At 44.3% G+C, this 21,404-nt stretch overlaps 2 protein-coding genes across 2 annotated transcripts in view; one reads left to right on the top strand and one right to left on the bottom strand.

Annotated features, from left to right (window-relative positions):
* Positions 1-286: 286 nt before the first annotated feature.
* Positions 287-15,760, bottom strand: GRSF1 (G-rich RNA sequence binding factor 1). Its single transcript, XM_026717182.2, has 10 exons — positions 15,418-15,760; positions 11,290-11,443; positions 9,403-9,558; positions 9,145-9,288; positions 6,567-6,702; positions 6,147-6,325; positions 4,794-4,915; positions 3,888-4,023; positions 2,356-2,442; positions 287-453 (listed from the first exon to the last, which is right to left on the bottom strand). Exons 1-9 carry the CDS (start codon positions 15,709-15,711, stop codon positions 2,393-2,395), a joined length of 1,371 nt encoding a protein of 456 aa, XP_026572967.1. The 5' UTR covers positions 15,712-15,760; the 3' UTR covers positions 287-453; positions 2,356-2,392.
* A 4,062-nt stretch (positions 15,761-19,822) lies between these two features.
* The window catches only part of MOB1B (MOB kinase activator 1B), a 39,802-nt gene continuing 38,220 nt past the window's right edge, over positions 19,823-21,404 (top strand). Inside the window, exon 1 of the mRNA XM_026717123.2 lies at positions 19,823-19,989. Coding sequence (XP_026572908.1) covers positions 19,976-19,989 — 14 coding nt within the window. The 5' untranslated portion in view covers positions 19,823-19,975. The remainder of the gene's footprint in view (positions 19,990-21,404) is intronic.

Below are 21,404 nucleotides of genomic sequence, written 5' to 3'. Positions count from 1 at the left end.
CTTGGAAACGTGGCACTAAGTTTCACACAGACATTATTCATATCCTCAAATGTACCATGGCTGAGCAAGTGCAGGGCCACCATTTCCTGCAGCTCTTCTCTCTCTCTCCTGGAGGCCGACTGGACCTCTCACCATTTAATGACCAAGCTGGCTTTGTTAGCCAGATGTTCTGACATGAAAGGCGATCTCCCATCTGCACCAGTGATGGTCAGAATGGATAACCAAAGTTGCGCTGGACCCCTCTTAGCTCGGTTCCCAACCAGCCAGGAAATATATCGTAGCAAAATGTAAGTATTCAACTTTAATGTTGGGTTTACGTAAAACAGAGCCTGCACGACCGTTTTGTAAGGGTTTCAGACACAGCCGCTGGAGTTTCTTTGAAAGGCAATTTGGGGGCGAAGGGGATAATAGTCCAGCTCTAGGAACGTGCAGATGAAAAGCATCTTAGCTTATCTGTTGAGAAAGAGAACAGAAGCAAATAAACAAGAGAGGAACTCTGGCCTATTTCCTTACCTTAGGGAAATTTGTCAAGGACAGCAGTCAAATGACATTCATAAATGAGTATCAAGCAATCTTTGAGGATACTGAAGTACAGATAGCAATAGCATTTAAGACTTATATACCGCTTTATAGTGCTTTTCAGCCCTCTCTAAGCAGTTAAGAGAGTCAGCCTCTTGCCCCCAACAACCTGGGTCCTCATATTTTACCCACCTTGGAAGGAGGGAAGGCTGAGTCAATGTTGCACTGACTTTTCTGTTCTTTACATGAATTGATAAAATAAGTATAGAGCTCAACTTAAAACCACAGTTGAGCCCAAAATTTCTGTTGTTGAGTGAGATACTTGTTAAGTTTTGTCTCATTTTGCAATCTTTCTTGCTAGAGTTGTTAAGCGAATCATGCAGGTGTTCAGTTAGTCACATGTTCGTTAAGTGAATCTGGTTTCTCCCATCGACTTTGCTTGCCAGAAGGTCGCAAAAGGGGATCACGGGACATTGCAACCGTCATAAATAGGAACCTGTTGTCAAGCATCCAAATGTAAATCACGTGATCCTGGGGATGCGGCAATGGTCATGAGTCACTTTTTTCAGTGCAGTTTGAACAGTCACTGTAAGTCGAAGACTGCCCGTTCGGTTAAATAATAATGACTTACTGCAATGTGTAACTTCAGTCAATGGATTCAAGTCACTTAGTTCTCAGTAAAATAAATGAAGTAAATTTGGTTTTTTAATTAAACTAAATTAAATGTTGTTTTATTAATTACTTATAAATAAAACTCAGATAGCAGCCTGGATCTGAGATTGAGTTCCAAAGAATTAACATTAATCAATAGGAGAATGAAGCTACAGGAAATAAATGTGGGGAGAATTCTCTCCCAGGATTTATGACTGCAAAAACCAGAGTAAGTAGCAGTTTAAAGGTGATTACAGGAGCATAAATGCGAATAGATAGGTTGTCACATAGCCACTGATTAGAGAATAACATGAACATAAAATATTGATCCCAGCTGACATGCTCATCTCATAGAAAACCTGTCTGGATATGTGGTGCTATGCGGCCCATGTTTTAGCCAATTTCTTATGTGCATTTCAAAAATTAAAGCAATTTAAAAAGTGAGTCCTAAAAAAAAATACCCCGATATGTTCCTCTTGGTCCAAACAATTTTTAGGTTGTGAAATTGGACACCGAGAAGTCACATTTATGGAGAATTCAGTTCCCAGCAGCAACTGGCAATTATGATTATGCGCTTTCTCCCAGAAAAAGCATGCCTCTGCATATCAGGAGTTAATAACAGGAAAAAGTTATCATCTTCAAAGCTACCTTGGGCTCTCTCCCTGTTAACATTTTTATTGAGTTATAAGATAAAATAAGATACAAAATACGAAAGAAAATCAGAAAACAATGGGGAGGAAGAAAAGTGAGGAAAGATTAGGAAAAAGAAAAAGAAGCATTGAGTTCTGATTTTCTCTGCGGTAAAATAGGGCATTAATATCAAATCACAACTTTCCATTTTTTCGTAGTAATATAAACCAGCCATTTCTATAAGGAACTATCGGTCTAATCGGTAAAACCCAAAACCAAAGTTTCATTCTTTTCCACTTCAAGCACAGAGTTCAGAAGCAGTCTCCATGTGGAAACAAAAGCGCTTCGGTTCTTTTCTTTAATCAAAATAAGTCAATTTTGCCATTTCAGACAACTCCCATCAGTTTCTGCAACCATTCATCCATGGCTCTTCCCAAAGGTATCATCTGAATGGGCTGGTTTGACCCCGCCCCAAAAAACCCCCAACTGTCTCCAAATTCAGACATTCCACAACAAGCCACGCATCCCTTGCCACAAATTGGTCTATGAACTCACCTAAACTTTGGGAATTATACCACTATCGCAGGCTGCTCTATTTTCTGCTTGGTGATGAATTCAGAAATAATTCAATATAACTATGCTCTGCAAAATAAAAGAAGATTAAACGTCAGGCACAAAGAATCAGGACCATTTGTAAGGCTGCAGCAAGAGAGGATTTATTTAAGCCAACATACAAGAATCCGGCCAACTGAAGTTCAACACTAAATTGGTGCCAGATACAGGCAGTCCAGTTCCTCTTGGAAAGTCCAGTTGCCTCTTGAAAAAAGCACCTTTGGGACAACCATGACCTGGATAACTGAGATCTCTGTAGACAAGCAGTCCTCGACTTAACGAGCGCAGTTCAGTCCAAAATTTCCATTGCTAAGCCAGACCAAGATTAAATGAGTTTTGCCCCATTTTTACAACTTTCTTGCAACAGTTGCTAAGTAAATCACTGCAGTTGTTAGTAACGCAATTGTTAAGTGTGTCTGGCTTCCTTACTGACTTTGCTTCTCAGGTCAGAAAAAAGGTGATCACCTGGCTTCAGGACACTGCAACTGCCATAAAGACATGTCACTGCCAAGTGCTCAAATTTTGACCATGGGGATGCTGCAATGGTTGTGTGAAAAATGGTCATAAGTCACTTTTTTAAGTGGCATTGTAATTTCAAATGAATGGTTGTAAGTCAAGGACTACCTGTATGCGTCAATGGCATTCAGAAGCGATTGGGACTTGGAGCACTTGCAATGACTCTAAACTGATAACGTGTTTCACTTTGCCCTCCCAGCCCTGCCATCAATTCTCCTACAAATGTAAACTAAATGAATTACTGGAAGAAAAAGGAACGGGTCTAGAACAGGGGTGTCAAACGGGCCAGATAAATCACACGCTGGCCACCCCCACTCCCATTTTAGCAAAGCGGGGAAAGTTGCAATATGTTATGCGACGTCAACATGTCGCCATGAGTTTGACACCCCCGTATAGAGGCAACTTTAGCCACTCTAAAACTCAAACTACAAAAAGAGAAACTCCAACCTAAGGAAGAAAAAGTTCTGCAAATGTTACATAATAAAGAATAAACGATGGATAAATGATCCTGTATATGAACCTTTAAGGGGTTAAATCAGCAGAAAAGAAGACAAGACAAGAAACAACGGATGGGAAGCTAAGCAAGGAGAGAAGCAACCCAGAACTAAGGAGAAATTTTCCAACAGTGAGAACAATCAACCAATGGAATGACTTGTGAACGCTCCAACACTGGAAGTTTTTAAGAAGAGATTGTACAACCATTTGTCTGAAGTGCTACAGGGCTTCCTGCCTGAGCAGGGGGTTAGACTAGAAGACCTCCAAGGTCCCTTTCAACTGTTCTGTTCTGTTCTGTGAAAATTAATCGGAAGCAATCTCTATCAGCTATAGGCTATGACTTGACACCTGCCTTTAGGAAATCCATCTTCCTGAACATTGGTTTCTTCAAAAATCTACAGCCACCGCTCGCAACTGCTTTTTGAACCCAACAAACCTGTGAACAATTCACAAGAGGTACTTACGGACTTTAAAGTTGTTCTTGGCCATGGCCGCAACTGCGTCTGTGTGCGTTTCAAAGTGCACATCTGCTTCTCCGGTCGCATGACCACAAGCATTATATTCCATTGTGATCCTCACAGGCTTTAAGGGAGCAAAAAACTTCAAAAAGAAAGAGAGAGGGCGTCAAGTCAGATTTGATGATTAATCTGTTTATTAAATAATCTCCAAACTTTAGAAGCTAAGATGAAATAGAACCTGATGCAATATGCTTCTATGTTTGTAATTGAGACTGATAATCCTCGACTTACAATCACAGTTGAGCCCAACATTTCCATCGCTAAGTGTTGTAATGACGAAGCAGTCGAGTTGTTTGATCATGATCAACTGAATCATGATCATCTTTATTGGAGTCTAGTCTTGTATTTATAAACATTTTTAATTATCCTCAATCATTGGTTAACTTTGGTCACTGCTTAACTTTTGTTACTGTTTAGCATAGTAAATAACACAATTAATTATCTCTAGTCAAAATCTAAAATATGTTTATTTCCTCTCTCTAGTCCTCCTTTAGATTAGTGATTTTATTTGCCTGAATTGTATTTGCTTGGAAACATTCTTTATCTGAGGTTTGCCATCCGAGATTAGAACATTCCTGCAATTACAACTCTACAGCTAAGTAAGACAGTTGTTAAGTGAGTTTTGCCCCATTTTACCAACTTTCTTGTTACAGTTGTTAAGTGAATCACTGCAATTGTTAAGTTAGTATCACGGTTGTTAAGTGAATCCGGCTTCCCCATTGGCTTTGCTTGTCATCATGTGACCCTGGGACACTGCAACCGTCATAAATATGAATCATCCAGGCTGAAGACAGGCCTTTTCCCACCCACTGTAGCTCAAGGATGTTTTGAACAGCCTTATCCCCAACATACCTGGATGATATCTTGCGCTGTTGCTTGAAAAGGCATTCCTCTCAGGTGCACAAAGTAAGGGGCGGAGAAGCTTCCTGATTCAGCCACCTCCTGGGGCTTTTCAAAGACTGGCTTATAAGCCTCTGTGGAATCAAGAAAAGCAGAACAAATATTCTCAAATTATATTTATGTGCCATTTGGGTTTTTTATATTTCTGGAGACCGTACTATAAACAAACACCCACCCAGAGGGGGAGGGAGGGAGAGAAAGAGAGAGAGAGAGAGAGAGAGAGAGGGAGGGAGGGAGGGAAAGAGAGAGATAGAGGGAGGGAGGGAGGGAGAGAGAGAGAGAGAGAGAGAGAGAGATATGATTGAGCATATTCAGAGACGGGCAACAAAAATGGCGGAAGTTCTGGAGGGGTATCAGGAGAGATTGGGGGAACACTTGGAGGACAGAAGGGAAAGGGAGGTGATTGAAACTTTTAAATGTATTAAAGTTATAAGGAAGGTTCTAGAAGGCTGTATTTTCCACATCAAGCCAAAATCAAGAACACAGGGGCAGCACTGCAAATGGACAGGACAGGAGTTCAGAAGTAACGTTAGAAAGTATGGCTTCGCAGAAAAGAGCAGTGGAAGCTTGGAACCAACTTCCAGGCAAGGTAGCGGGTCAATCGTCAGTAACTGAGTTTAAGCACGTTTGGGATAAACACACGTCCATCATCTGACAAAAATTAAAATAGAGAACATCACAGGAGATGAAGAAGTTAATGTGCACTGGGACTTTTGAATTCAGTCAGCCCCCTGCCACGTAACACATCAGACTTAACCATTACCAATAAGAAATACACAAAAAGTCTGGATAGTGGATTTGGCAGAACCTGGAAACAACGGAAGAGAAAGAACTGGAAACGATAACAAAATATAAAGACCTTGCAAATAGAAATGAGACAGTGGCAAAAGGAAGCAAGGGCAGTACCAATTGTGATAGGTGCCCTGGGTGCGATCCCAAAACAACCAAAGCACCACTTGAGCACCATTGGCACTGACCGATTCACCATCAGTCAATGGCAAAAGGCAGCTGTACTAAGAACAGCTTACATCCTGCAGCGATACTTCCAACACCATCAAACTTCCACATCCGCCTATCCCAGATCCTTGGGAAGCGCTTGATAGGCAGACAAAAAGGGCCAAATCCAGTCTGAACATGAACTGCCTGACTGTGCGATGAACCGTAAATAAGTAAATAAATAAATAAAATGAAAACAAATCCTCCACCCCCAAAAAGGGGCAGGCTTGGTGGCCCAATGGATCTTTTTCCTGCCGTCCGTTTTTTTCTTCTTCTTTTTAACCTTAAACAGATATGACGGATGCTCACCGCTTCTGCTTTCATTTTCATACACTGGACTGGGTTTCGAGACCTCGCTCAACTTGCTTTCTTCAAAAATGTTTTCAGAACACGGTTTTGGCACCGTAGATGCCATCATCTTCTTGTACCGGAAAAAGTCGTTATGTGTTCGGATTGCACTTTTCTGGCTCGGGAATATTTCTATATAGCTAGAAAGTTTTTAAAGAGAAAGAATTTGGCCAGGATTATTACCAAAGCAGATTTTTACTGTACAGAAGCTCAGTTCAAAAATCAAGAACTTTCAGTAAGCAGCACAACAACAAAACCAAAAACACTCTGCCCACCCTAGAGCCTAGTAAAAATAAAAGCAAAACCCATTTGCCTCGTGTACAAGCACTCATTCCCTCTTAAAAGTCACTTCCCCCTCCTTCCTTTCCATGATTTTCCTACCGGTTCCCAATTTCTTCTTTATGCTTCGACAAAGCTTTATTAGCCATCTCTGGTGTGGCAAACTGTACAAACGCCTCTCCTGTTTTCCTCCTTCCGTCGTGGTCAAAGACGAATACTATGTCTTGTATGGTCAAACCTGAAAGAGAAGACATTTTGCAGCACGTCAATATAATCGCCCTGGTAATCTGAAAATTGTGCCTTGCAATTTCTGGGCAAGAGAAATCAAATCTGTGGACCCTCTGCCATGCAGCACAACATTCAAATCTGTCTTAAATACAAAACTTTGTGGGTTGGTGTATTTTCATTTCGTCCCCGAGGGATCAAAACTTCCTTCAAATGTGGAGCTCAGCACAGACATTAGGGTGCAAGCCTATGTAATATTCTAAATTATTGCCTTAAGAAAAAAAAAAAGCAATTCATTGCTTCCGAGGAACCATCCGTTCTGACCTAAACCTTGTTCCAAGTAAACCAACACCAGAGATAAAAGCAAAACCTTTTAATGCTTCTCTGCAAATCCGTTAATTCAACTAATTGTCTCTGATAAGAACGAGCCTTGCCAAGGATGTGCAAGGCTGCCAAAAGCACTAGATTAAGTTGCCAGGAAATATTCCAAACAAAAAGTCTTCAAACACAAACCAGGATAGTCCGAACGTCCACAAGGCTTGAGTACAGAAACTTCTTTGCTTCCTGCAAAGAACTCCAGTTTCTCAGCTGGCTTTTATCTCTTAAGGGAGGGGCCATTACCAAGCAACCTTACTCCCGAGTCGCCCGTGCTGCTGCAGCTGCCCTTTCCTTCGAGCAGCCCTGTGTGCAAGCGCACTGGGCACAGGCTCCTCGGGGTCCTCTTCATCACTGTTGCCAGCCTCCACAATCTCCAAAAGCAGAACTCCACTCCCTGATGGTCCTGGTCCCATCCCTGCATCCCACGCAGGCTCCTCATCTGAGTCCTCACTCTCCGAGACCTCGGCCATCCGCACCTACTGCCGGCGAACCACACTATCCTCTCACCTCAACGGGATAGGCTGTTTCCACCTGCGCGAGCGGGAGAGACCTGCTACGGATCTCATTGGTGTAGGAATTTTGTCTGGCGGGGTCCAGGAGAAGAGACTTTTTTGTCGTGGTTGCTGCCCTTTGGAACACCCTGCCTGCCCCTCCCTGAGGTGAGATCGGCAGCCACCCTTTTGACCTCGTCTAAGGGCCTGAAGCCCTGACTCTGTCAATCGGCCTGGAGCCCCAACAGGGTGTTCTGACCCAGCTCCCTAAACATGACAAAGCCGCTGTATTTAAATCAATTGTGTCTTTATTAGGAGCGCCAGCAGCCCCGGCAAAGTCTCTCTCTCACAGCAGGCTAACAAGTATGTCTGGCAGGGAGAGGAATAATTGTCGGCCACACCTATTCATCTCCACCCCTTGCCTTTTATCCCTAGAGCTGGAGTGGGGCTTCACTAGCAGTGGGGGCTCTTCCGTCCCAAGGACCGGCCCATGGATTTCCACTGCTCTCCTCTCCTCTGCCTTCTGCGCATCTGCACATCAGGCACTGGACCCAGCTGTTCCTCCCCTTCCTCATCAGCCACCTCCAGACCTGGGGGCTGTTGAGTCTCCATCTGAGGGCTGACGGATGGCCCAGGCTCTGCCTCTGTCTCTCTGCCAGCTCCGTTCCCTCTTCCCACATGGAGCTCCCAGGTTCCCTTGAGGCTGACCCTGACTCCCATGCCTCCTCCTCCTCTGATTTGGCTGCTGAAGGGGCTGGCAGCCAACAGGTCACAACACAAGGGTGCCATTGCTCTGGAGGGGGTCAGCTGATTACGACAAGGCCCGACCTCCTCCCATGTGCCTCTTTTTCCCTTCCCACCCCATCAAGTCATTGTAAATTACTGTTTATTGTTTTAAATATTTTAAATAGCGTGGTAACCTAGTAGCGAGGAGTCTCACCTCCCACTTGGAAGGTGGAGAGTTCAATCCTAGGTAGCGGCAGATGTTTCTCTCTTGGGGCACGAAGAAAAAAAATATCTGCTGTAAACTTTGTGTGGCATCAGGAAGGGGGTCCGGCCAGTAAACGCTCAGCTCCATCCAGTCCCCTGGACTCTATTGTCCTGCCTCCCCCCACACCCACCCGAAGGACTCTACCCCAAATTAAAGAGACTACAAAAAGGGAGTTTTATTGTTTTAACATTTTGTTGGCTTTTATTGTTTTAATGCTCTAATGTCTTTTGATGTTTGTGCCCCGAGTAGCCTCTAAGAGAAATCGATGGCATACAAGTCAAATAAATAAATAAATAAATAAATTGAATAAACCGAATAAATAAACTAACTTTCATTAACGTGATCCTATTTCTTTACCCTTCACTCTTTTCTTTTCCTGATTTTAAAACAAGGCAGGCTTGCAACCCTACGAAATAAGCCACGATCCCATCTCCTTCGTGCAAACTTTTCCTGCCCGTTGTTCCTTTAACACACAATCAATGAGATGCTTCCCAATTCTTAAATGGCCCAAAGACAACTCCATGATCCAAATGCGCCCACGTGCACAGACAGAGAGACAGAGACGAGAGAGAATCGAGGCTCCAGGCCACCTCACCTGAAAAGAACTCGGTTATATCGACTTCCGTGCAACGGTAGGGGAGACCTCGCAGTCGTACCACCCCGTCGTTGTTTACGGGTGCTGGGCGGAACTTCAGGCTCCTCATTAGGGCATCAACGTCCTTATTACGTATTTCAAAGACTGTTGGGGAGAGAAGTCCAAGAAAACAAAAAGGGGAAAACAAAATGGTGAATTTATTTAGAAATGAGATATTGGTCAGGGCAAAGGGTTCTTGGACCGTTTCGCAAGAAGTACCTTCCACATAGCGTTGGCCCAGGTATTTCCGGTGTTTGTTTAAGGCGTTCATCACATCATGTTCTGATTCAAGTTCAACTATCGCATCTCCTCGGCGCTTGCCATCTCGGTACAGGAGGAAATGGATGCCTTCCACCCCGTTCCGCACCTTGCTCCCTAGAAAGTTAGCAAGTTTATTGATGACCGGACACGAGACAACTTTCTTCCCCTCACCCCCCGCCCTACACCAGACAAGACAAATAAACTGGGATGCATTTGGAAGTTTTGCATTTGGTATTCCCCAGCCTCAGCTTCAAAACTTCTGTAATCTTGTCAATATTTATTTAGTCAGTTGCTCACTGAATAAGAATACAGGAAATAGGTATGAATAAATGGGGACAATAGGACAGGGACGGTAGGCACGATGATGCACTTATGCATGCCCTTAAATATCTCAAAAGCCAGCTTGGTCTAGTGCAGGGGTCGGAAATCTTAAACACTGAAGTCCTAACCTGAAGCCCCCTGTTCAGTTCTGGAGCCAACCGGAAGTCCAGTCTCCCCACCATAGAGGTGCGCAGCATCCTTGTTCCTCTATCTATCCTAATCGAAAGCCCTATCAATTATGGAGCTGACCAGAAACAGGGAGCTGAAGCAGAGGGATGAAAGAGCAACATGCGGCTCCAGAGCCGCGGTTTGCCGACCCCTGGTCTAGTGGTGAAGGCACCTGGGCTAGATACCTAAAGACTCAAACCCCCCTCGTGAATGCCAGCTGGATGACTTTGGGCCAATCACCAGGAGATGAGTTCTAATCTTGCCTTAAAATGAAAGTCAGCTAGGTGACTTTGGATCAATCACCAGATAATGATTATCGCCAGGCAGTGATTTCATACCTAAGTTCTGCCTGAGGCATGAAAGCTGGCTGGATGACCCTGGGCCAATCACCAGGAGGCTGTGAGTTCTAGTCCACCTTAGCCATGAAAGCCAGCTATATGACCTTGGGCCAGTCACTGTCTCTTCAGGCCAACCCATCTCACAGGGTTGTCATGAGGAAAATAGGAGGAAGGTGTGTTGGAATATTAACTATCTTGAATTATTTATAAAAATAATAAAGATGGAATATAAATAAATATTGTAGGATAATTTTAGTCAAAACATGCTATTTCTTTTCTTTAAATTGTAGGTATGAGTCTAGTATAAACACATTTATTTTAAGTAATTAATTTCAGATTCTAACCCATGGAACAGCCTCAAATTCAACCACCACTAAAATTGCAACATATGCTGAGGAACACTTTTTTATATATTGCCCTCCTCTGCTTGCAACTGTAGTTTTTTTTTTAAATAACATATCCCTTTAATCTTGGCTGTAGTCGGGGTTCTGCCTTCTTCAGCTATACAGTTACTCTATAATTGTTGGGAAACTCCCGATCAGTGAGGAGGAGTCAAGTGGGGAAATAGCTTTGAGTCCTTGCACAGCTGCAGGAGGCACAAACCTAAGACCCTTCCTAAGTTCCATGAGACCTGATCTGATTGTTCCCAACTGAAGGCAAGCAGTCTGGGAAGAAAACTGTAAGATAGGCAGAACACAACAAAATATCTGACGTGGACCTTACATGAGTGGATCTGGTTGCTGCACCTGACAATAGCGCAAGGATTCCCTGGTGGTCTCCTTCCAAATACTAACAAGATCAAATCCTGGCTAACTTTCCACGGCCAGCCCAAACCAGCAAAGCTGGCTGGGGAATTCTGGGAGTTGGAAGTCCGCTAGGCTTAAAGTTGCCAAGGTTGGAGACCCCTGCCCTGAACATCACAAAATACTCCTGAAGCATAACACAATAAGTTTTATGCCCAAGAGGTGGTGGCCTTTAGTGGGTGCCCACTTGGGCTAATTAGGACAAGGAAGTTAACCTGAAAAAAAGTTGAGAACATCTTCCTCGGTGCAGTCATATGGCAGGCCTTGGGCCCGAATCAGATGCACTTCCCCCTGTCCTTCTGCTTCTTCCGTAGATATTTCGTATTCTGGGGGAAAACGATATCCCTCTTGATAAGAAGACTCGGGATCCTGCAAAGAGAGACAGGAACTTTAAAAAAAAATCTTGTAACTGTATTTTGAGGACTGGCAAGATGGTACAGTTCCTCTGGAAGCTGCAGAAGCCAAAAAGTAATTAATAAGTAAAAGTATTAATATTAAAATTTTAGAAAGGCTCAAGGCCTTTCCCTGTTGAGGAATTTCACAGGAGTTCAATATTCTCACATGACACCTTGAAAAATCTCAGGGATATCAAAAGGACAGGTTCCACTGCCTTTCTTGTAATCATGATTATTATGAGCAGTCAATTAATCACAAAGATACACAATGAATCCCAGCCAGCACTATAAAATTGGCCATTTCAGCTGCATATGAATCCCTAAACAAGAATCTTGAGACACAAGGCAGAAACCTAAAGATGGATGGTAAAAAGCAGAAAAAGTTTTCTCTGGAGAAATAAAACCAGTTCTGTAATATTTTACAGCAACCTCAGTTTAAACAAACTATGAGTTTAGTGGGCTGTCCAGGATCCATTTGTTTAAACAGTGTATCTGGCTGTTTTTATACGGCCTCGAGAAGCAAGGACTTCAGTACTATTCAGGTAACCTGCAACTTACAAGAAAATATACTCAGGATCAAGATCAAACGAGTTAGGAAGAACTATGCCAACCTAGTATACTACAGAGCAGGGCTGTCAAACTCAAGGCCTGTGGGCCAGATTTGGACCACAGGGTGCTTAGACCTGGCCCGTGGCCCACCCTGGAAACAGCAAAGAACTAGTCCGCGGTGCCTCTGCCCAAAAATGGAGTCTCGGTGAGTGAAGTTGAGCTGGCCACTTACCCCCCGAGGTCAAACGTAACCGTGAAGCAGCCCTCAATGAAATTGAGTTTGACACTCCTGCTATAGAGGACATACTTCCAGAGCTGTTGGTTAGGAATTCTAAGAGTTTTAGTGTAACTCACTTGAAAGTTACCATGAAGCTGGGGAAATACTAATTTGAAGGATGAAAGTTTCCCATGAATGAAGGCCAGTTGCTATTTTAACCATTTACCATAATTTGCAATGCATATCAATCAACATTATGTCTGTGCATATTGTATTACAAATTCAATTGGAAGAGGTATTTCAGAACTCACAGGAGGGCAAATGCAATACCCATTTGTGACTCACTGAAACAGTTACATCTATTTCCAGAACTCCCACCTTGGAAACAGATACAGCAAATACTTAATGAGATACTGACATGTGCTGTTCGTTTGCACTTCTGAAACATTTATTTACAATCAAACCTGCAACACTTCACAACCCCAATGGCCCTCGTTTGTGGCATTCACCTTAAATGCGAGCAATCCAACCTGCTCTCAAACGAAAGCAGGCTTCCTTTTATTTGCCTTTCCTGCTATATACAGAAATCCTGATGTCAGCCTTACCCCAGCCTGGGATATCGCAAGGGGGAAAAACTGCTCCTGAAAATTGTCCAGATAAATCACACGTTGCATGTCTCCTCACAGCAGTTTTCTTTCTTTTGTATATCAATAATGTATTGTATTATGAATCTTAATGCATGTGTATTAATACATGTATGTATGTACACAACACAGACACAAAATCAACAGTAGAGTGGCAATCCTGCCAGTGCTTCTCAGGATGACCCAGAAAGAAAAACGAATGGCAGGTCCTAAAATCCCAGTCCTTTGTATGTCAATAATGTAGAACTGTATTAGGCACCTTAATGCACCTGTACGTATGTTGTGTGCATGTGTGTGTGGGTATGTGCGTATACAAACACACCAAAAAGAAATCAACACTATTTAGGATTAGTAGGTTGTCACTCTGCCAATGCTTCTAAAGATGACGCAGAGAGAAAGGAGAGGCAGGCCCTAAATTTCAAAAATCTTTTGTGTCAATAATGTAGAATTGTATTATGCCCCTTTAGACACTCTGTGTGTGTGTGTGTGTGTGTGTGTGTGTGTGTGTGTGTGTGCGTGTATGGGCATGTATACAGGCATATACACACAAAAAATATCAACGGTATTCAGGAATAATGCTTCTCAAGATGACCGAGAAAAACAAAAAATCAAATTTCTTTTGTATGTCAATAATGCAGAATTGTATTATGCACCTTGATACTCCTGTATGTATTTGTGTATATATGTGTGTGTATGTGTATACACAATCAACACTATTCACCCTGCCAAGGTGACCCAGAGACAGACACCAGAGGCAGGTTGCAGAACTCCATAGTTCTGTTTTAAGCTACAGCAACAGGTTCCCCGAGGGCCTCAAGAGCGTTTCAATTACCCCATTCTGCCACAAGTTGCCAAAATTGGCTAGGGAAAAAAAAAATGCTACAAACACGAACTTCAGCATCTGCTCAGCGAAGCCTGGAAAAACCCCTCACATAGCCAGAGAGGGGGGAGAGAAAAGCTCCCAGCATCTCCCAAAACATTCCCCAGAAAGCGGCTGGGAAGGCTTTTCTTTTTCTTTCTTTCTTTTGGCACTCTCAAATTATTCTGCAAAGAGATAGCTGGGGGTGGTCCTAATTCCCCAAGCCCCCTCTCAGCCCAAGGATGAAAGGGATCCATTCAGCCATGGGGGATGGGGTGGGGGGGAAACGTGCTCCTTGGAACAAGGCTACAATGTTGAAATAATAGGAAACACCCCTAAGCTCTGGTTTTAGATTTTGGCAGGGCTTTGCTCTCCAAGCTCGTTTCAAGGTAGTTTCTGAACGTTTCCTTACCAGACTAGGTAACACCAGCGGCAGGATTTTCTTGTTCTGTTCCCCTTTAGCTTCTAAATAGACATTTATAAAGTAAAAATAGGACAAGAAAATAGACCCTTTATAATCTAAGGAGAACAAGATAAGAAAATACACATTTATAAAGTGGTAAGAATAGAACAAGAAAATAGACGTGTATAAAGTAAGAATAGCACAAGAAAACAGACCTTTATAAAGTAAGGAGAACGGGGCAAGAAAATGGATATTGATAAGCTAAGGAGACTAGAACAAGAAAATAGACATTTATAAAGTGATAAGACTAGGACAATAGTCATTTTTAAGGTAAGGAGAATAGGACAAGAAAATGGATATTTATAAGCTAAGGAGAACAGGACAAGAAAGTAGACATTTCTGCAGTGGTAAGAATAGGATAAGTCATTTTTAAGGTAAGGAGAATAGGACAAGAAAATGGATATTTATAAGCTAAGAATAGGGCAAGAAAATAGACCTTTATAAAGTAAGAGTAGCAGAAGAAAATAGACCTTTATAAGGTAAGGAGAATAGGATAAGAAAATGGATATTTATAAGCTAAGGAGAACAGGACAAGAAAGTAGACATTTCTACAGTGGTAAGAATAGGATAATAAGTCATTTATAAGGTAAGGAGAATAGGACAAGAAAATGCACATTTATAAGGTGGTAAGAATAGAACAAGAAAAGGGACGTGTTTATAAGGTAAGGAGACTAGGACAAGAAAACGGATAGTTATTTGTAAAGTGATATTTATCAGCTAAGGAGACCAGAAAATAGACATTTATAAGGTGGTAAGAACAGGACAATAGTCATTTATAAGGTATAAGGTGAATAGGACAAGAAAATAGTCATTTATAAGCTAAGGAGCTGATAGGAGAAGAAATTCTGCTGATGATATTACCTAGTTTGGTAACGAAACGTCCAGAGAAACTGAACTGAAACGAACAGGGAGAGCAAAACCGCCGCCAAAAAGGACACAATATTATAGCCAGCTTTTTCCTTTTCCTTTCAAAAGAGGGGAGAGGAAGGAGTCCAAAGAGGCAAAGAATGGGCGGGGGGGGAAAAGGGATGTGGGGGCTACGTCCCGCATGACCTTCAACCGGGAGCGGCGGTGTCCAGCAGGCCCGAGGCTGGGGATGAGGGGCTTTGTAGTCCAAGGCACCCCCCCCACCCCCTCAGGGCGGGGAGGGAAGGAGGGGGGAGAGAGACGTTTTGCCCCCCCTCCCCTCAAGGCAAAGGCAACTTCCGCGGCCTACCTGGCTGTAGCATCGGCCCGCGAGAGGCGGGGTTAGCAAGGACCCCCGCCAAGAGCCGAAGCCGGGCACAGGCCCGGCCGAACTGGCGACCCCGTGGCTCTGCGTGGCTGCCCCGAGCAAGAGCAGGAGGCGTCGGCGGCCCCAAAGGCCGAAAGCGCCGGCCGGGGGCGACGCCGGCGACGAAGAGGTGGGCCTCAACGGCGGCAGGCAAGCCGCGCCGGTGTGGCGGCAAGTGCTGTAATGACAGCCGCAGCCGCGGAGCAGCGCGCCCAGCACCCAGCGAGTCCCGGCCATGGGAGAGCGAGGCTTCGTCGACGTCGTGGCAACCACTCCCGGCCGAGCTAGGCCTTCCGGCGCACGCGCACGCGCCAGGGCCTTCCGCCGGAGGGGAGGGGAGGGGAGAGAAGGGCGAGGGGCGGGGGGAGGGTGGCGGACAACGGGCTGCGCAAGCACGGTGGGAAGCGGAAGCCCCGCCCACCCCTGGCACGTGGGCTCGGGTGGCTGGTTAAGTGCGCCTGCGCGGGAAACTGCAGTCTCCCCGCCGACCTAAAAAGCGGTCACGTTTCTAAGGACGGGGCAACGTGCTTATTTTAGCGCGCGAACCGTAGAGCGACTCGGTCCGTTTTTTTGCCGGGTCTGCAGACTTTGTGCCCCCTAGTTTTATGAGAGGGCTCTAGTTTATTCTAGTTATGTTCCAATATCTGAGGGGCTGCCACAAAGACGACGGGGTCAAGCTATTCTCCAAAACACCTGAGGGCAGGACAAGAAGCAATGGGTGGAAACTTAACCAAGGAGAGAAGCAACTTTCCTGACAGTCAGAACAATTGATCAGTGGAACGACTTGCCTCCAGAAGTTGTGCGTGCTCCAACATTGGAGGTTTTTAAGAAGAGATTAGACAACCATTACTCTGAAGTGATGTATGGTTTCCTGGCTGAACAGGGGGTTGGACCTCCAAGGTCCCTTTCAGCCCTGCTATTCTATTCTATTCTACTCTACTCTACTCTACATTCCATTCCATTCCGCATTTTCTATTTTATATTCCCCTCCTGAACCTGTTTGAAGATAACTTTATTTTTATGGGGTGGAGGAACTTCCTTGGCAACTGGCTCATATTTTAGGATGGTTACAGTGTCCCCAGGAGTCATGCGAACCACCTTTTGCAACCTGACAAGCAAAAGTCAATGAGGAAGCCAGTTTTGCTTAACAATTGCAGGGATTTCGCTGCAGAGGAGGCAGGGAAGGTCATAACAGGAGGCAAAACTCACTTTGCAACTGTCTCACTTAGCAACAGAAAGTTTGAGTCATAGATAGTAGTCATAAGTTGAGGTCTACCTATATATTAGTTGTTCACAGTTCATGTGGGATACAGAGTACTTTTATGGGAGGGGGGCTTTTAAAGTCCCAGGTTAGCCCTGCAGCCTTCCCTAGAAAGATCCAAAGTCAAATGTTTTCCAACTTGGCAACTTTTAAGATATGTAGATTTTGACTCCTACAATTCTCTAATCACACTTTTGAATTAAAGTCTTTACATCTTCGTTGCAGAGGCTGAGGGAGATGAACCTGGAGTTTAGCTGTGGTTTATGGTTTAGGGAATCAGGCCTATAAAATACAAGTTATGACCACAACTGAGCCCAACATTTCTATTCTATTGCTGAGATAGCTGTTAAGTGAGTTTTGCCCCATTTTATAACCTTTCTTGCCACTGTTGTTAAGTGAATCAGAGCAGTTGTTAAGTTAGTAACATGGTTGTTAAATTAATCTGGCTTCCCCGTTGACTGCTTGTTTAAGGGGTTGCAAAAGATGATCGCATGACCCTGTAACACTGCAACCATCATAAATACATGCCAGTTGCCAAGAGTCAAAATTTTGATCATGTGACCGTGAGGAGGCTGCAAAGTCATGTGAAAAATGCTCATGAGTCACTTTCATTGCCATTGTAATTTCAAACTCACTAAATGGATGGTTGTAAGTCAAGGACTACCTGTATGTGGGTATTGCATGATTTTTGAATCTCACTACCTTTTTTTAATACTTCAGAATGCTTCCTTCAACTCATGACTGGGGCTGGTCTTATTAGGGTACAAAGAGAGAACAGATTGTCTTGAATTTCTAGCCTTCTCTACATAAGATCTTTAAAGAGATCGGTGATGTGGAAGACGTCCCAACGCATCTCTCTCTCTTAGTACCTGCCAAGAGGACTGTTGAAATGTTGAACTGGCTTTGATCAGTGTTAGGGATCTGATGTAGATTTGTTAAGTTGAAAGACTTAGAATAACTTTATTGTCACTTTCAATGTACACTCATCAGCATGCATTAAAATAAAATTTCATTGCATACAGCTCTCAAAGGGTCTCTACCTCTAATATGATTTGATTGCTTATTGTACCCTATGAGTATTATTAAGTGTTTCACTTCATGATTCTTGACTCTTGACGAATGTATCTTTTCATTTATGTACACTGAAAGCATTTACACCAAGACAAATTCCTTGTGTGTCCAATCACATTTGGCCAATAAGGAAGTCTATTTTATATACTACATTAACATGACAAAATAAATAATACAAAATTATGCATATACCCACGTACATGACACAGAGAAACAATATAGTCTAGTCTGGATGAGAAAAAGGCAACAAATTTTGCAAGTTTACCAGATGGATGGCATAGGGAACAAAGCTGTTAGAGAATCTGGTAGTCCTGCTACACGGTAGATACTTCGAAACCTCCTCCCAGAGACTGAAGTGGATGTGTGATCTCTAACAATGCTGCGAGCTCTAAGCACATAGCGCTTATAAGCAGTATCCTGAATAACAGCAAGCGAGCTTCCTATGATCTTCTCGGCTGTCCTTACCACTCTCTGTAGGGACTCTGAGACACTACTGCCACCTGACCTGCATAAAGTTGATCCTGTTGATCATGAGTATTTTCTTTCCAAAAGCTCTTGTACATCCTCAGAAGTAGCAGATGAATCTGGGGAAGGGCACTGGACCATTGGTTCTGGATTCTCAGCAGTAGCAAGAGTGCATCATCTGAGGTTGTCCACAACTAAGCATTCCCCAGGTGCTTCATTGGATTAGCCCACAAAGAACATCTGAAGCAAACCAACCATGGGTTGGAAGGCATTACACAAACCATCTGACCTTGGGGATTTTTTATTTTATTTACTTGCATCCCACCTTTATTATTTTTACAAATAATTAAAGGCAGGAAACATATGCAACATGACTTCCTCCTATTTTCCCCACAACACTGAGGTGAGTTGGACCCACACAGTGGGTGGCAAATGATGAAATATGGAATCATCATACAATTTATCTACTTGCATCACCCATGTGTACTCAAGTACATAGTGACATTGCACCATAAAGCAATGACCTCTCAGAAGGTCATAACATTTCGTCTATTATTTATTAAGAAAATTTATGTGGCAACTTGACTCATGACTCCAGGCAGCTTATAGACTAGAGTAAAACCTAAATGCGAAGTTCAAGGAATAACTACCTCTCTGGCAACAATAATCAAGCAACCCACCTAAGCAGTTCTCCTAGGTGTTGCAAAATTGGTCTAATGGTTAAGGCACCAGGCTAGAAAGTGGGAGTTGATGAGTTCTAGTTGCACCTTAGGCATGAAAGTCAGCTGGGTGTCTTTGGGCTGATCACCAGGAGACAGTGAGTTCTAGTTCCATCTTAGGCATGGTCTAAAAGCTGGCTGGATGACTCTCTCTCTCTCTCTCTCTCTCTCTCCCCCCCAGCCCACCTCACAGGGTTGTTGTTGGGGGGGGACAGGAAGGAGTACCATGTACGTTCACCACATTTATTTTAAAAAATAAATTTATATTATAAAAATAATAAAGGCAGGAGATAGATGATGGATGCGTGGATGGATGGATGGATAAAAAGGAGGCAGATAATAGACAGTAGATACATAGGTAGATGGTAGAGAGGATAGAGATGATAGATGATAGATGGATGATACAAGTTCATAGACGATAATGATGGATGGATGAATAGCTAGCTAATAGGTAGACAGGTAGATGGTAGAGATAGAGGGATGGATGATGGATGATACAGGTTGATAGATGGTAGAAAAAGATAGGATAGATTGATATATTGGACAGATGGATGGATCGGTAGGTAGATAATAGCGGTAGATAGATAGGTATAGTAGATAATGAGAGAGAGGGATGGGGGTGTTGGCAAGCAGGCACCTGTTGAATAGCACCTGCAGCCGGGAAGGCCCGAGAGGCGCCGAAACATCAGAGCAAATATAAAAAAGGACCCTCCACCGGCCCGCAAGGCAGGCAAACCATCTCCTCCCTCTAGGCGCGTCGGACTACAACTCCCATCGTGCCCACCCTTGCCCGCCTGGTTAGGGCGGGAGCTGGCGGGCCCCAGCCCTGCCAGGGGAGGCGCGGCCAGCAGAGGCGGCTCCGGACGGCGGAGGCCCGCCCGCCTTCCCTCCTCCTCCTCCTCCTCTTCCTCCTCCTCTTTCGCCCGCCGCGGCCGCCTGCCATTGGGAGCCGCGCCGAGGCAGCCGCTCTTGCTCCGCCGCCATCATGAGCTTCTTGTTGTAAGTGCCCGAGACGCGTCCTCCGGCGGCGGAATCGCCTCAGGCTCCGGCGGCCTTGCCGGCGGGGAACAACCGCGAGCTTGGCCGGGCCTCGGGCGGAAGGCAGCGCGAAGAGCCTCCGCCCGTGGCCGAGGAAGGCGTGAGGGGAGCTCGGTGGGGCCGCCGGCCAGGCTCTTCTCGGCCCGTTTGTGGCTCTTTCCCCCTGCTCCGGACTGCTTCCCCGGCCCGGTCCTCACTCCCTCCTTTCCTTCCTCCCTCCCTCCTTTCCTTCCTCCCTCCTTTCCTTCCTTCCTTCCTCCCTCTTTTCCGTCCTGCTTTCCTTCTTTTCTTCTTCCTGTCCAGCTCCTGGGGGAGAAAAAGTGTTTTTATAAAATGTATATTATTGATTTTGAGGGTAGGAGGAGAAAAAGGAAGTGGGGTGCCTTGGCTGGCCTTTCTCTCTCCCCCTCCAGTAAATGGACACCATTGAGAGGGCTAGGATATTGGGGAGGGGGCTATTGAGGAGAGGATTCAAAGACCCCTACTTGGGAAAAGAGGGGGATGGGTAAGTTGCCTCCCCCCTCCCAAAGTGCTTTGAAAAAAGTTTAAAGTGTTTTTTTTTTAAATTAATATTTTTTTAAAAAATTTCCTAGATAGCCCCAAATTTGGGTGGGTGGGAGAGGATAGTCCTTGTTTTGGGGTGCCCTGTGGGGGTGATCTTCAGTGATCCATAAGGGTAGGGGTGTATATGTGGGTGTGGGGTGCATGTGTTAAAAGTGTCTTGTGTCAACTGGAGTTGGGTAGCCGATAAATCTAAATAAATGAACTCCCTGCAGTTAAATTGGGGCAGGATAATGGGAGGTTTTCAGCATGCCTCCCCGCTTTATGTCTTGGCTTCCCCCTGTCGTTCCCCCCTCCCCATCTCCACTCAACAGCAGCTGGGTGTCTCCCCAGGGGTCTCCTTTTGCAGCCATAAAATGGGATGACATCTCCCTCCCACCCTTGTCAAGGGAATCCAGGGGTCCTGTAATCAATCATCTTTTCTTTGCAAGGGTCTTTACAGCCACCCTGGTGGGATTTCGTTTTGTTTTCAGATGGAGGAGATGCCCAGTTTAGAAACATTTTGTGTACGTGTGTGTATTGTCTGGGTTTTGGCCTTTTGAGATCCAGATTGACAGCTTAACCCAGTTGGGGCTGTGATATGGAGATGGCCTTCCTCTTCCTTTTACAGACTGGCTCTGGATGGCAGCTGTGTGGTTGCATTGTTCCGTTTTTTTCTTAATGATCTTTGACAAAAATTCTGTCCGTAGCGAGAAGCAGGTTTGCCATCTAGTTAAAATGAAAATCCTTTAAAAAAAAAAAAGTATCTAAATTTAGAAAGCAGTGGTGTGGCTCTTAACAGCTTTGCTGGGTCTTTCTAGAATATCTAGAGGAAA

Source organism: Pseudonaja textilis, chromosome 6, assembly GCF_049901715.1.
Source record: "Pseudonaja textilis isolate UNSWEBS1 chromosome 6, rPseTex1.2, whole genome shotgun sequence".
In the NCBI taxonomy this organism is placed as follows: Eukaryota; Metazoa; Chordata; class Lepidosauria; order Squamata; family Elapidae; genus Pseudonaja; species Pseudonaja textilis.
This window is presented reverse-complemented; position numbering and strand designations above follow the sequence as displayed.

What these genes read in the sequence shown, in the direction of transcription:
- GRSF1 (XM_026717182.2), bottom strand. Translation starts at nt 15,711, where the DNA reads ATGGCCGGGACTCGCTGGGTGCTGGGCGCGCTGCTCCGCGGCTGCGGC. An exon ending in TATAACCGAGTTCTTTTCAG is followed by an intron (nt 6,703 to 9,144) that starts GTGAGGTGGCCT and finishes CTTCTCTTTCAG; the next exon opens with GTTTGACCATACAAGACATA. An exon ending in CAGCGCAAGATATCATCCAG is followed by an intron (nt 4,024 to 4,793) that starts GTATGTTGGGGA and finishes TTCTTTTTGAAG; the next exon opens with TTTTTTGCTCCCTTAAAGCC.